We start from the raw sequence: 14,557 nt of genomic DNA, 5'->3' as shown, positions 1-14,557 counted from the left end.
GAAGCACCTTCCTCAGACTTCATAGAACTGGTCCCAAGACCTTGGTATCTTTTTACCTCATTTTGCATGTTTCTATGCGATTTTTGAGAAAGCAGGGGCATAGAGAGATGAAGCAACTTATCCAAACCAGATGCTTTGGGTGGGTGGATGGCGACATGCTAAATGATGAAGTAGCTGGTTAGACAGACAGAGAGTCTGATGTTTGGGCAGACGGATAGAGAAAAAAGCAGAAGAGAGGCTGTTAATCTAATAGGATTTAGAGTAGAGTGAGGAAGGAGACTTGGTTTCCAATTTCAGCAGTCATTGTTGTTTAACGCAGGCAATGATCTGCTAAACAATTTATACTCACAGAACACTGTCAGACTGCATCAGAGGCCTTACCTCAATTGATTGCACAATTGACAGACCAAGAAAGCTAGGATAGACAGTCATCTTTCATTCTCGATAATAGACTGCTGAGCAAACCACTTCATCTGCCCACGCTGTTCGCTCAGCTGGGATATAGGAGTGCAAATCTAACTGTCCCAAGGTGTTAATGAGGGGGGTATGTATGAGCACCACCAATAACTCTGGAACATGTGGACACTTCGTTCCTTCCTTGTTTTGACTCATGCTGGCTAGTGTGACTTGGACTTAACATCTGCCAAGATTTCAAAGATAAGTAATTAGACAGAAAATGCTATCAGGAAACATTTTAAACTATTAAGCCCTCTACTGAAATTTCTAAGGTCATTCTCCAAACCTCGGGTCCTAAGCAACATGGAACCATAGAACCCCCTTAAGGGCTCAATACAGACTTAGGAAGAGTTCCCAGAGGTCACACAGGGCAGGCTGTTTCCACTCCCAAGAAATTTCAAAACCATCTTCACCTCATTTCCCTGGTTCCATTGGCATGTTCAGACATTTGGGTGGGGTGCCCTCTCTACTCCCAGTTTGTGCCAACGTGCATCTTTCCAAGTAGATGATACTTTATGAGGAAAGTGTGCATGAATCTCTTCCATTAGAGTCAAGATACAGCTTCACCTACCAGCTTTTCTAATAAACGAGATGCCAAGTAAGTCCCCGCAAATTAAAACACACCTGTGATAGGTCCCAGGCTTCATCTTGGCTTGAACGGAGATCAGTGGTTAATGAGAGGAGCCTGGGGCAACTTTTCCCTGATGTAAATACACTTTGGGGCATAATTACCAATAATCAACTCTTAACATCTTTTCCTACCCTTTTCGCCTGTCTCTCATGTGTCCACTTCCTTCCGTGTCATAGACAGGTGGATGGGGACAGCTCAGGGCGTAACACAAGGAAGATGGGTCTGCAGGTGTACGGACCGAGACGTTACAGTTACAGAGTTCATAACGATTGGAGATGGGGGTCTAAAGAGCTTATCTACTGAGAATATTGAACCTCTGTTTGAACGTATTTGTTGGTAATTTTTGTATATCATGGCCCTGAGATGGACTTGAACTAACAGACATGGGACTGACTTCTCCAGGAAGCCTTTCTTTATCTCTCTCTGATCGTTCAACAGATCAAGTGAAGCAGTGTGGCTGAGAAAAGTTAAGGAATTTTCCCCAGGGCCCACGGCTGGGAAGTTTGGGGCTCCCATCTGAACACAAGTCTACCCTACTGCTTGTGTGTCACAAACGATTTCTTTCCAGACCCTGGGGCCCTCCGCATTCAGACAGAAAACTCTGTTTCTGGTGGCATGAGAGCTAAGAAGCCATTGCCCAGTGTTTTCTTACGTTAGGTGTGAGGCGGACATCAGCATGCACACTGATCTTTTGGCTTTGCCACATTCGCCATGTCTTGTTTCCTTTTTATCATTGAAAAAACAAATAAATCAAAAGTACATGTGGAATTTATCATGTTCTGACTGTGCCAGGCATAGATTCTATGCTAGGCTTCTTACTTTGGGGCATGCCAATTCATCTAACCTGATAGACCTAGGCTACAATCATCTGCTGTGCTGGAGCACAATTCCTAGGGGACAGGGAAGCAAGGTTTGTCAGGGTTTGATTCTCAAGTCCACTGTCACTTTTGCCCTTAGGAAATTACTCATGCAAGAATGAGCCCTGCAGCAACACTCTTGAAAGTGGCCGATGCCCCCCTCCCTGCCCACCACCCCCATTTAGAAAGAAGGAAACCTGAGATTTAGAGAGGAGCTGTGACCCACTTTCATAGAAGACTGTTTCTGTTATGTAAATGGCATATGAGCCGTCAAAGCACATTCTAGAGCTTTGTCCTGTTTGGTTCTCACCAAGCATTCTGTGAAGTTTTATCTGCTTTAATGTCAAGGCAGAATCTGAGAAGGAAAAATAAAACAGCTCCTTTCATTTCACAGGCAAAAATAATAAATCAAAGTATTGAGGGGAAAAATAGAGACTACAATCTGAAGCCAAATGGTAAAGTAGAGTCTCAGGTTTCTCCTCCCGTCATGCATTGAGGGTCTCTTCCACTAGGTCAAACAGGCTTTTCTGTGTTACCATCAGTTAGCACCCCATAAACATCAAGGTCACCCGGTTTGGGCCCCTTCCATTAAAATGTGCAAGAGCTCACAAGTCAGCTTGTAAAGGGCCTGTGGAGGGGTACCCAGCCATCAGGCACCTTTAGACAATGGGAGAATATGTCCAGCATAAACCAGAAAGAAAGTAGAGTGCTTAGACGTGATCCAACTCCGCATGAAAAGAACAAAATGCAATGTCATCCTGGGAACTCTGCCCGGAAGATCCCATTTCATCTCGTGGACTCCCAGGATTAGAATTGGATGTAACAAAGAAAAAACAATGGGGCCAGAAGTGTGTAAGAGGGGCTGGCTGGATCTTTGAGGAAGGTCTCTCCGGGTATGTGTCTTGCTTATTCTGAGGCTTCATTTAAAGAAATGTCTGCTTTGCTGGACTGCCAAAAGAAGGGAAATGCAGGAGATGCCTGCAAGACCTTATCAAGCGTCCGTGGACTGTGTAGCTCTCAGAAGCCACATCTCTAAGAAGGACAGTAACAAGGTGTTCTCACAGGATTATTGTAAGAATTAGTGAGAAACAGTATGTGAAATGTGCTTCGGAAGGTGTGAAACTTGATGGGAGTGTTAAATCAAAAATATCTCTCCCCCACATTACCTCATGTGATCTAATACCAGGCCAGTGAGAGCAGTGCAGTGAAAGCTATCCCCCTGTTTTACAGAAATGCAAAGTGAGGCTCAATGGATTGTATAATGCAGTGCAATGTGTTCAGTCAGTCAGTGACAAAGCCATGGGTAAGTCCCGGATCTGTCTCCTCTTTAGATCCATGGTCTTAATCCATTGTAGCCAATCAAAAAGGTCCAGGCGTTAGTGATGGCTATGTATAAATATATATGCCATATGCATATACTGACTATTTAGAATGCCAATATCACTTTGTGTTTTATGTGGACTGTGCTCTCTTGGGGCAGAGATTGTATCTCACTGGCCTGTTCATTTCCAGCACTGGGCACAGTTCGGGCTCAGGGTAAACATGTGTGAGAAATCACTAGAAGTGAATCAGTAGGGTTCCCTGACCCTTACATCAGGCACCAAGTCGCCGCTGCAGTGTGGCTCTCAGCATTTCCCTTATACAGAGGAAGGAAGGGAAGCTCAGAGCAACTGAGCAGGTCACCAGGCTGGAGGTCAACACTGCCTAATTAATAAGTCTGAGGAGAAGCCCACATTCTGTGTCCATAACTTCTGCATCTGGAGAGTCAACCAACTATAGACTGGAAACAAAAGTTTCATCTACACTGAATATAGATTTCTTTTTCTTGCCACCATTCTCTACACAGATAGCAAACAGCTACAAACAGTTGTTCGGGCATGAAAACTAAGCTAGAGATGATTTAAAGTATAGAGGAGGCTGTATGTCCTTTAAACACACATGTGCTCTTTTATCTAAGGAACTTGAGCACCTATGGATTTGGGTATTCAAGGGGTTAGTGGTGTAGGGACCAAGCTCCTTTGGTACCAAAGACAGAGGGATGATCTCACCTGTTAGCTAAGACTTGAAGGCCTGTAGGTAAGTGTAGGGCAAAGCCTGACTCTCTGTTCTATGCCTCTTTATGCCCTGCTACCTAAAACGCCACAGCTTTGGTCTCAGCTGCTTACAGTCTCCCAGTTCACACCTCAGTGAACAGAAGTACTATCCGCTGTTTACTTTCACACCATCAACTGCCACTTGGAAAAAGTGCTGGGCAAACCCAAACAGATGCTGAGTTCTTCTTCTCTCCCAGGGTGCTCAGCCAGTCCCCAGAGTCACCAGGAGGTCACTGCCCTTTGAGTGTGCACAGATAGATGGAAGTGTCAGAGATATGACCCAACCCATGACCCACAGGGGTCTGGAGCCTGAAGCTTGTTGCTCTTTGTCTTTGGGAAAGCCCAAGATGTTGTCTGAGGAGAATGCCACCCTGGAGAGCTGCTGGATGTGAGACATGAGTTCCACAGTTCCATCTTCAGCCTGCAGAGATGCAGAGAGACAGGCTTGCTGGACATTGAGCCAGGCTGAGTGGCATACACAGGAACTCTCAGCCCTCAGGCCCTTGTCACATGGGGCATCTTGATCTGTCTGTTATTTAACAAGCATCAGTTCAGGAACAGAGGTGATTGGAGGAAGGAGCCTGAGCCCGGGGCTGCTGCAGATCTGACTGTAACACGGAGAAGCACCTTAAAGTGTAGTATCGGGTGGGGAGGAGCAAGCAGCTAACCCCTGGTGAGTTACAGGAGACTCCTTAGAGGAGGAGAGACCTCGAGCAAGCCTTGGGCCTGCTGGTTGTGCTGTGTATCATGGAGGGTATTGTAACATAGAATCTGTCTTGGTGCCCAAATGGACTTTAGACATCTTCAGGCTCCCCTAGAAGTAGAAAAGGAAGTTGGCACCCAGAGAGAGGAGCTAAGTGACCAGTGGGAGGTGAGCTGCCCTGCCCTCCATCTTGAGTTCCTCGGCCCTCTGTGCTTTCCTCTTCTCGGAGCACTGTCTGTAGATCAACCGAGGGCTGTTCTGAAGCAGGGCGTCACTGTCCACACCCTCCAAACCAAAAGCTGTGACTCAGTGGATCCAAAGGACAGTCCTACAGCTAACTCAGAAGCTCCCGGGCCTGGCCTGATCCTGGTGCCTGGCTCCAGGTCACAACTGCTCCTGTCCCTGGACAGCTGAGAGATGCCATGTACACCACACGGAGCTGCAGTCTCCATTCTGACGTGCCACATTGGTGAGATATCTGTGTAGAAACACAACAGAAATAGCAACTCTTACCATGATTTTAAATTTCCCAGCTCTGTGTCTGTTGTCGTCTAGGTTGGTATAAAAAAAAGGCAGAACCACTGAGATCCAATTTTATTTTCTTTATGGTGTGTGTGTGTGTGTGTGTGTGTGCGCGCGCGCGCGCGCGCTCCCCCCCTACTCTATCTCCCTCTACTGTATTCCTCTGAGGACAGCATCTCTCACTAAACCTGAAGCTCAACCAAGCTGGCTAGCCGGGAGACCCTGAGGCTGCAGGCAATTGCAGGCATGGGAAGCTCTTACGTGGGTACAGGGGTGACAAGCTAAGGTGACTTACGCTTACGCAGCAAACACTCTTACCGAGCCTCCTCCCAGCCACTTTCCTTTCCTTTTGTAAAGGTACCTAGACTATAAGCAACTTCCAGACCAGCAGTGCCTCTCACAAGGGAGAAAAGGGTGGGGACCGCTTGCCATAGGTGCCACTTAACCCAGCTGCAAAGAAATTTCAAATTGTTGGGATTTTCACACACATTGGAGGACTGTTGGGCCATGAGGCATGAGTCAATCAAGTCTAGGCCTCCATCGGAGCCCTGGTAGAAGATCCTGTGCGCCTGCGGCGGCGGAGGGGGGGGGGCTACATAAGTTTCCTAAAAAGCAGTTACAGTTTAGAAGCCTGTTAGTCCCAGCTTTTCAGTAAGCATGAAGCCGCTGCTGACTTGGAGCCCAAGGGACTTGTGAATCGGGCCCTGTGTGTTTTGCACCCACAAAGACCAGCCTTTGTGAAGGACAAGGCAGCCCCACTCTGGCCATGAAGTGTCCTCCTCCCCCAGCTGTTTACTTTGGAACTGAGAGCTCATTTAAATGGTGCCTGGAGTTGTGGGGAGCGTTAAGCTGAAGGACGGAGACTAAATCCAGCATTGCAGGACAAACCTAGATCTGGGACAACCCTGAAAAACACACGAGTGGACCACCCTCCACCCCCCTCCCAACCCCACCCCTCTCTCTCTCCCTGCCTCCACTGGAGTCCAGGCTGTAGAGCAGCTCTTCATGGGGTCCTCGCCCGGCCCACAAGCACTTCATTTGGTGACAGGGACTCATCCTCACTTTGTTTTCACACATAACTGGTTTTTAATTAAATTTGACTTTTTCTCACATCTGTTCAGAAGGCCGGTCCCCTTTGGAAGTGGCAGGCACAAAGGCAGGGACAGACTGGCAAAGGGAAAAGCAAACAGAGCGGAGCTACACAATCCCCCCGACTCTGGTGACGAGGCTAGTTAGTGCTGGCAGGCTTCTGCTGAAGGCTTGTTCTTCATGGGCATTGTCCATGGAGATTACTCGGCCAAGCCTCTGGAATCCCCCACCGCTCACAGAGCCTAACTAGGTGGCCAAGTGTGACCCTTGTTCCCAGCAACAACTGGCTCAATGAGTTTTTGTTCTCTCTCCTCCCACCCCTGCCCCTCTGCCCCCCTTTCTTGCCCGCAGAGATCTGTGCTGCGGACTGTGGTGGCCATGGCGTCTGCGTAGGAGGCACCTGCCGCTGTGAGGACGGCTGGATGGGGGCCGCGTGCGACCAACGGGCCTGCCACCCTCGTTGTGCGGAGCACGGGACCTGCCGGGATGGCAAGTGTGAATGCAGCCCCGGCTGGAACGGCGAGCACTGCACCATCGGTAGGGCACCTGTCCCCGGGCATTTTGAGTGCTCGGCAAGACACTTGGGGGCCAGTCTGGGCCTCCACTGCATGCAGATAGGTGCCGAAAGTCCTTTCATCTGATGACATCATGACTGGCTTCTCCTGGACGTCAGTTGGGTTTAAGCGTACCATCTGTCATTTTCAACACGCATCCTTCCAGTTTGCATTCCCCACGCGGCATCTAGCTGGTTAGCAGGTCTTGCTAGTGAGCCCTTCCTGAGCTAAAGGCAACATCGCTCTTTGCCCAGAGATGAGTTAAACGGCAGCTGTGGTCACGTGCCATTGCCCCCTCGGAATCTCAACTTCCTCACCTGTAGGATGGAGAGAATATCGCCAGCAAAGAGCTTGGCACAGGGGGGCACAGGGTGGAATACTCCAAACACGTAGCCATCGTTAACAGTTTCATTATATGGCTGTGTGGATCCTAGTAGTATCTGAGGCTCCTGAAGCGGCCTCCAATCCTGGCGAAAACTCTTCTCCAGGGTCCTTAGGCTACATCTGCATTCCTCTTCCCCTGCCCCGGGCTTCCATCCTGCCTGCATCTGTCTCCTTTCTCCTCTCTGGGGGCTGCTCTACACCAGTCCCTGCTGAAGCAGCACTGTCGGCAGCTTTAAAAACAAGCTGATCACTTCTTGCCGTCTCTCTGCCTTTCCTGCTGGCTTTGTTGATTTTAAACACAGCCAGACGTTTCGCTTGGTTTATTATCCTGGAATGAACACTCACCAAAAGCTCTTTATTGAATCAACTGCTTTGTGTACGCGTTTTAACTTCTTCCCTTTCCTCTTTTTTTTAGAAAGGGCTTGTGATCATATGGTAAGCACATGGCTTTTATAAGCGAGATTCCAGGTGCCTCTCAGTACAGAAAGTGACCTCTTGGGTCTCATAGAAATGGCCAGGAAAACCCTAGCTCTTGAGAGACAAAGGACTTTTAAGCAAAGGGCACCACCTTGTATCCATTCTTCCTCTTTTGCCATTACTTCCTATCTTTGGTCCCCTGCAACATCACCAAGTTAATAAACAGCTATGGAACATGTTATATTTATTAACGATAATGGCTTCTAATTTTTGAGTATTTATGATGTGCCAAGCACCGTGCCTCAGGCTTTAACTGCATCATTTTACACTTCTAACAATGCAAAGAGGGATGGATTATTTTCTCTTTCTCGGGGACCGAAGAGTAAAAAGCATATAACTTTTTAAAACAAGAGTTAGAAGCTTGATTTTCCCTTCCCAGCTGTGTGCCCTGAAGTCCTTACAGCTGGTACCCAGGTGTCCACCAGGCATCCAGCTCAGGTTCTGCCCAGAGGCTGGGCCCTGTTTGTCTAGTCAGGCTCAGAGTCCCCCCACTTTGCCTTGGCCCGTGTTCCCAGAGATGCCTTCATATCGGTGACACAGCTTTCTCTCCCCCACAGCAGACTGTGCCACCCCGTCTCATTGTGTGCTACTTGACGACTTCTGTATGACAGTCTCATCCTACCTCGGGTCTGTCTTGGAATTCCCTTAGTGAAGAGTGAATCTTGTCGTCTGAGAGCCTCTGCTTTCCTCTCTCTCTCCTTTTCTCCGAGGACAGCCTAACCTTTCAGCATCTTAACCCAGAAGTCCGTTCCCATTTAAACAAAGAATCAGGTTCCAGAGAAACGGCTCAGTTAGTAAACTGCTCGCCTTGCAAGCATTAGGACCTGAGTTCAAACCCCAGAAGCCATGTCAAAGCTGGGTGTGGTGGCCCATGCCCGTAATTCCAGCACCGGAGTGGCGGAGGCAGTAGGAAGCTTGGAAGCTAACCAGTGTGGCCTAACTGATGAGCTCCAGGCCAATGGGAGGCCCTATCTCAAATGCGATGGATGGTGTTCCTAAGGTTTTTCTATGGCCTCCATGCTGTGCACACATGCGCTCTCTCTCTCTCTCTCTCTCTCTCTCGTTTTTTTTTTTTTTTTTTTTTTTTTTTTTTTTTTTTTTTTTTTTTTGAGACAGAGTCTCACTATGTAGCCCTGGTTGTCCTGGAACTCACTATGTGGACTAGGCTGGCCCCAAAAGTCACAGCAATCCACCTGCCTCTGCCTCCCAAGTGCTAGAGTTAAGTGTGTACCACTATGCTCACACACACATTTTAAAAGAAACAAACAGTGAGAACTCAAGGAGAACACGTTTTTCAACATTTTTCATCCCTTGCTTATGGAGTTCTGAGTTTGCTTTGCCGAATTCCAAAGGGTATCTGCCCTCTGTAAGAGAGACTTCTTACTTGTGTCAACTGATAGGCATGGAGGGAAATTCTCCCTTGGTCTCACTGTAGAGGATTATGTCAGGGCTTATGGGCAGGCTGGGCTACATCTGCAGTAGCTAGTCATTGGACCAACTTTAGGAAGATTCCATTTATTTTGGCACCCAGCCCTGCCCTCCTTTCTACCTCCCCTGCTTGCCCTGTTGTTCCCCTTTAAGAATGGGTTCTTCTTGGGTTGCAGATGGTTTTTCCCTTTAGATGAGAAATGCATCAAGGTAAATGTGCAAAGCAGAAGAGGAAGGTTGGCAGCCATAAATATCAAAAAAAGAAAAAATGTCATAGGACACAGAAGAGGTCATGGGCTAGTCACATGGCTCGGATGAAAGGACTTGGGCTTGGAATTCCATTCTCTCATTGTGTGGTGAGCATTCTCTTTGTCCTTGTGTAACTTCCCTGCATGGCTCCCTTCTCTTTTGGGGTCTCTGCTGTGGCCAGCTGCATCCCCTTGAGAAACCCAACACCCTCATGCTGAAGGAACACGTCAGTAACCTTGTAGGATAGAAAGGGTTTGGGGCTCAAGTTAGAGAGGCAATCATGAGTGCCCCCTTTCCTTGTTGAAGTGGTAAGAAGAAGAAATCCTTTCTTTTTTTTTTTTTTTTTTAATTCCTGTGAGCATCATGTAGGGGAAAGAGGGTGCTGATGTGAGAAGTTAGAGATGTCAAGCATTCAGTTTTTCATGTCATCAGTTCACTGTGCCAGAATGGGTCATTATCCTGCAGCTAGTGCCTACCCTGGCATCCTGTTCTCTCCCAACCGGAGAAGACGCTGGTACCCTTGACGCTGATTCAGAGACCTCCGTGCAGTGGAGGGGAAAGACTCAGGGTCTGTTTATTTACACACTGCTGCCCTCCACAAACAGGAAGGAATGACATGTTTCCCTTACAGCAAGAAGGAAACACATAAAGACCAAGATAACTCAGGCTCTTTAGGACAAGTCCCCAGGAAAGAAACTTCTTCCCTCCATGACACTTCCCAGAGTGGAATATTATAGTAGACATTACACAAATGTGTCAATGGCATCTTCCTTATTGACGTATTTTTTTTTTATTGTAAGAATGCTCCACATGGAATCTCACCCCCCACCGTGCCTTTGGTGAAGGATCACCCACTCTTAGCACCTAGAGGATAGGTCTCTGGTGAGATTGTCGTGGGAAAACCACATGGGTGCCTGGGACAGTTTCTCTCTCGATGAATCACAGGATGTGCAGCTGGGTGATGTCACCAGTGATGATGGAATTCCAGCCCTCTCCTCCACCACCCATCATCCCAAAAGTGGTTCACCTGAAACTGCTCCCCAAAAAAGACAGATTCTTCAATCTTGTTTTGCTCCCTCAATACAAATGCTTTCATTTGCATATGGGGCACTCATTTGCATGTGTGGAGCTGTGTTTTCCTAGTCTAGAAGCTAAGGTAAGATGGACTGGCATGGCTCTATTCCTCAAGTATATGGTACATACACCGTCATCAGAAGTGCATTTTAGATGTCTGTTCCAGGATGTTATGGGTCCCGCAAGTCCAAGGCTTGACCTCTAATTTCTTTAGAAATGCTGAAAATCATTGTTAAATTTAAGAAGGTGTTTAATATTTCCCCCTGTTTCTGAAAACACTTACATTTTGGATCGATTCTATGGTGATTATTCCATTCACCTCAGCGCCCTTCATCTATGAAGCCTCAAAACACGTGTGGGCAATGCCAGCTTCTGATTTCATTTATAAAATCCAACCTTGACCCCAAAGCTGTGATTGCGGGAGATGCCAGACATTCAGAATTATTTACTGAGCTTCAGGAGAGCTGTCCAATCACATAAACCCTGGTTCTTAAACAAAAGCCTCTTCTGGGAGGAAAGATCAAAATAACACTCTGATGATGCAATCACTTGAGTGAGCAAAACCAGACTTCATGATTAAGGGGAATTTTAAAGAAAACCACAGAATCTTCCAGAGCACTTTGTCCACTTTTGAATGGTAGCTCTCAGGTTTCACTTCCTAATCAGATTGTCCTTCAATAAGAGCTCAGAAGCCGCTCAGGAGGTGTCATTACCCCGGGTGATGACCCCATGCTGTTCATCCTCCAAAGCTTTTTCTCACAACAGTGCCTGAGACCCAACAGGAAAGGCAGAGAGGAGGAAAGAGCACACAAGGATCCACCTGGAGCTATCAAAGTAGGAGTCTGATTACGGGTGTCTCTGGGAGATGTCAGCACATGTGATAAGGATGGAAAACTAGAAGGAAATAAATGAGATTTGTGGAGTCATTTCAGGGTGGGAACCACTGACCATTCACCCAGCAGTCCTGCATTCAAGGAGAAAAAGAACATGAATTTGTTGGATCTTAATAAGACCATCCCATTGGTCGTTGGTATCTGCCTGGAAGACGTTTGGGTGATTGTAACTAACATAGAGCCACCTGCTGTAATGATCTCTGCCTCATCTGTCATAGTGTGAACCATGATGCAAGTACTAATGGTCAGCCCAAGGTTCTTGGGGAGTGAGAAGGGGAAGCCTCTTGCCATGTTCTCCACAGTCTTTGATGGAGACCCCAGTGCTCCTGTGAGGAAACCTTTAGAAACCTCTGTGGGTCCAGCCAAGTGGAAAACTGCATCTTCACATTGGTGGTCCCAGGAAGGCCAACGAGACCTAAAACCACACCCCAGAACCTACTGTAAGTGACTCTGTGCTGCAGTTTCTCCATCTTCTCAGTGACAAGGAGATAGCCAGAGCCCAAGAAACATCCGTGCAGCTACAGGGAAATGACTGCAGCCTGTGAGGGAAGCCGCCGCCACCGCCTTCAGCCTGAAGCCCCGAGTGGACTGACAGAGATTTCATGAAATCCTGGACCCCCATTTCATAACACAAACGTCTTGTCTAAATACCTTAACATCATGGATTTCGAGGTGGTGTTCGAGAACAGTTGTGTCAAGATGTTCAAGCAGTAACAGTGGAGGCTCCTGCATTTGTCTTTTTAAGTAAATGGTGTTGGACTTTAAACACCATTTTCTATAGCCCAAGATGAGGAAGTTCTGTTCCATTTCCGGAGAACTCTTGGACTTGGCCGTGACTGGTGTTTCCAGCCTTTTTATTGAGTGTGATTTGTGGTGTCGTGTTGTAACAAATGAGCCCCTTTTGGTTTGTGGACTCAGGATTTGAAATTTTGAATGCCCACTCTTATCTCCTGAAAACCCACACTGTGAAAACACCCTGAGCTGCTTCAGACGCTTCTGCTGGCTTCTGTTCCCACCTGTGGTCTGGAGAAATTAGCAAGCATTTTTTTAAAGGGACTGAAGTATTTGTTCGTAATAGAGATCTATAGTACTTTACAGTCCCTTGAAAATGAAATGGCATTCAAAGAGAGATCTGTCTGAAGGCAGCCCCAGCTTTCAGGAGATTATCCTGTGGAATATATCTAACCTTCAGGAGTCACCATTGAGTCTGGAGACAATCAAGAATGTTTTCTGTTCAGAAAACCCCCTCAAAGCCCAAGCTGCACAGTGAGGTGATCATGTGGATCCCAGTGAGGAGGACTCATCTACCCTAGACATCTTTGAGAGGGAAATCACAGCCCACACCACACATTCTGCCACTGAGTTTAGACCACTTTGCAAATTTAGATGAATCAACTTTTATACAACTAAAGAAACAGACTAACCAAGAGCCAGTGAAATTCTCCCCTTGGCCAGAGACCTCCTGGCTGTTTTCGAGATGAGCTTTCCCCATGTTTCATTTTTTCATTTGGGTGGTCCCTATGTTTGCCATTCCACAGCTTTGTGTATTCACTCCTGCTTAAAAGCCATTACCCTTCACAGTACCTTCTTAAATCCTGCTGCTCTACAGACCCCACCTTAGCACCCCTAAGAATAAAGGGATGTGTGCAGGCCCTGCCCAATCACCTGTTCCCAATTCTCCACTTGGCTATGTGGCTCCTGGTGCATATATCACCATAACAGCTACTGCACTGATACATGAACCAAGAATGGAGCCTCTCATCTACCCATATTTTGACACAAACAGATATATAACTGTTAGATAAATAGATGAGAGAGAGAGAGAGAGAGAGAGAGAGAGAGAGAGAGAGAGAGAGATAGCAATGGTACCTGTCCATCTTGTTTATGAAGTGAAGAAAAATGTTCTTATAGTTTATATAACTATATGGCTTCTAGATAAAGCCACTCCACTATAGTTTAGTCATGTCTCAGGGACTTTTGAGTCATATGTGAAAATCAAGCTGAGGATGGGATACGGCCTACCTGGAAGCATTGGATGCTTTAGGAGACTGCTCCCCTGCCTGGCCTGTATGAGAACACAGGAAAAAGAGGTGTAGAGAAACTGGAAAAGAAAGCATCTTCTATACTTAGATGAGGAAGGTGAAATATATTACTGATATAGTCTGGGACTGAAGAGACCAGTCCTCTTCTGGGCATTCAGACACATAGGTCATGTACACACTGGGTTCATACATCAGAGCAATGTTTGACACATATCCTCACAAGTAGGCAAGATCTTAAATTGTCATATAATTCAAATAACCCCTCCATTGGAAAACCAAGCATGCATCATTCTGTCTCTTGAGTTAAGATGTGGCCAACTTTCCCTTTCTTTTTACCTACTTCTCACGGTGGCATCCATCAACCTACGCTTCACATCCCTCGTAAGATGCACGAAGTAGGGGTACATCTTACTTGGCACACCCAAACATTCTGCATTTAAGTCTGTGTAGACATGTATGTATGTTCCCGGATAATTTTGAAATGCCAAACAGACAAGCCAGCAATGTATTCAACCAAAGTCTCAACCTAGAAGCCTAGTATATATCAGAAATTATGCAAAATCTGCATACCTCCGACCTCTAATTTCTCGGGAACTTGTCTGCCCAGATAATTTGTCAATATAGCTGCTTCCCCTTGAGGGAGGCTGGCCATTGCTCTGGGTAGACCAAGGGGTTAGCTGTAATTTTCCATGAACTTTAATGACCCTGACGGAGCAGAACTGTGGCCACTTGTGCAGCTTCCCAGACTTGTTTCTTCTGTTGGCCTTCTCCACGTGTCTTCCGTTATATGATTACGTTCAAATGCCTTGATCCCGGAATGAGTTCACCACCCCTTGGCGATGGGAGATGTGCTTGCTCTCCTTCCTTCTATCCCATGTCATTTTGTCTTCGGTTGTTTTGTCTTTGTTTTGTTTTTTTTTTTCACACCGTGGCAGAGGCCTGTCCCAAACATTGGGCACCACCCTGACTCCCCACCCTCCCCTAGTGTCTCCTAACACTTGGCATGGTTACATGGCAGGCAGTATTGCTCTTCCTTGGTCCTACCTTAAATGTCCTGTCTTTTATCTCCCAAGCTCACTATCTGGATAGGGTAGTTAAAGGTATG

The 14,557-nt window shown here is 46.9% G+C and overlaps 1 protein-coding gene and 1 long non-coding RNA gene across 2 annotated transcripts in view; one reads left to right on the top strand and one right to left on the bottom strand.

Annotated features, from left to right (window-relative positions):
• Positions 1 to 14,557, top strand: part of Tenm4 (teneurin transmembrane protein 4) — a 2,730,446-nt gene that overhangs the window by 2,609,274 nt on the left and 106,615 nt on the right. The window contains 1 exon segment of the mRNA XM_037206447.1: positions 6,703 to 6,888. Coding sequence (XP_037062342.1) covers positions 6,703 to 6,888 — 186 coding nt within the window.
• Positions 3,144 to 6,708, bottom strand: LOC119088132. Its single transcript, XR_005091711.1, has 2 exons — positions 6,374 to 6,708; positions 3,144 to 5,218 (listed from the first exon to the last, which is right to left on the bottom strand). It is a non-coding gene; the product is annotated as an uncharacterized LOC119088132 (long non-coding RNA).

Source organism: Peromyscus leucopus, chromosome 1 (genome assembly GCF_004664715.2).
Source record: "Peromyscus leucopus breed LL Stock chromosome 1, UCI_PerLeu_2.1, whole genome shotgun sequence".
Classification (NCBI taxonomy): domain Eukaryota; kingdom Metazoa; phylum Chordata; class Mammalia; order Rodentia; family Cricetidae; genus Peromyscus; species Peromyscus leucopus.
Note: the sequence above shows the minus strand (reverse complement) of the source record. Positions and strands in the feature narration are given on the sequence as shown.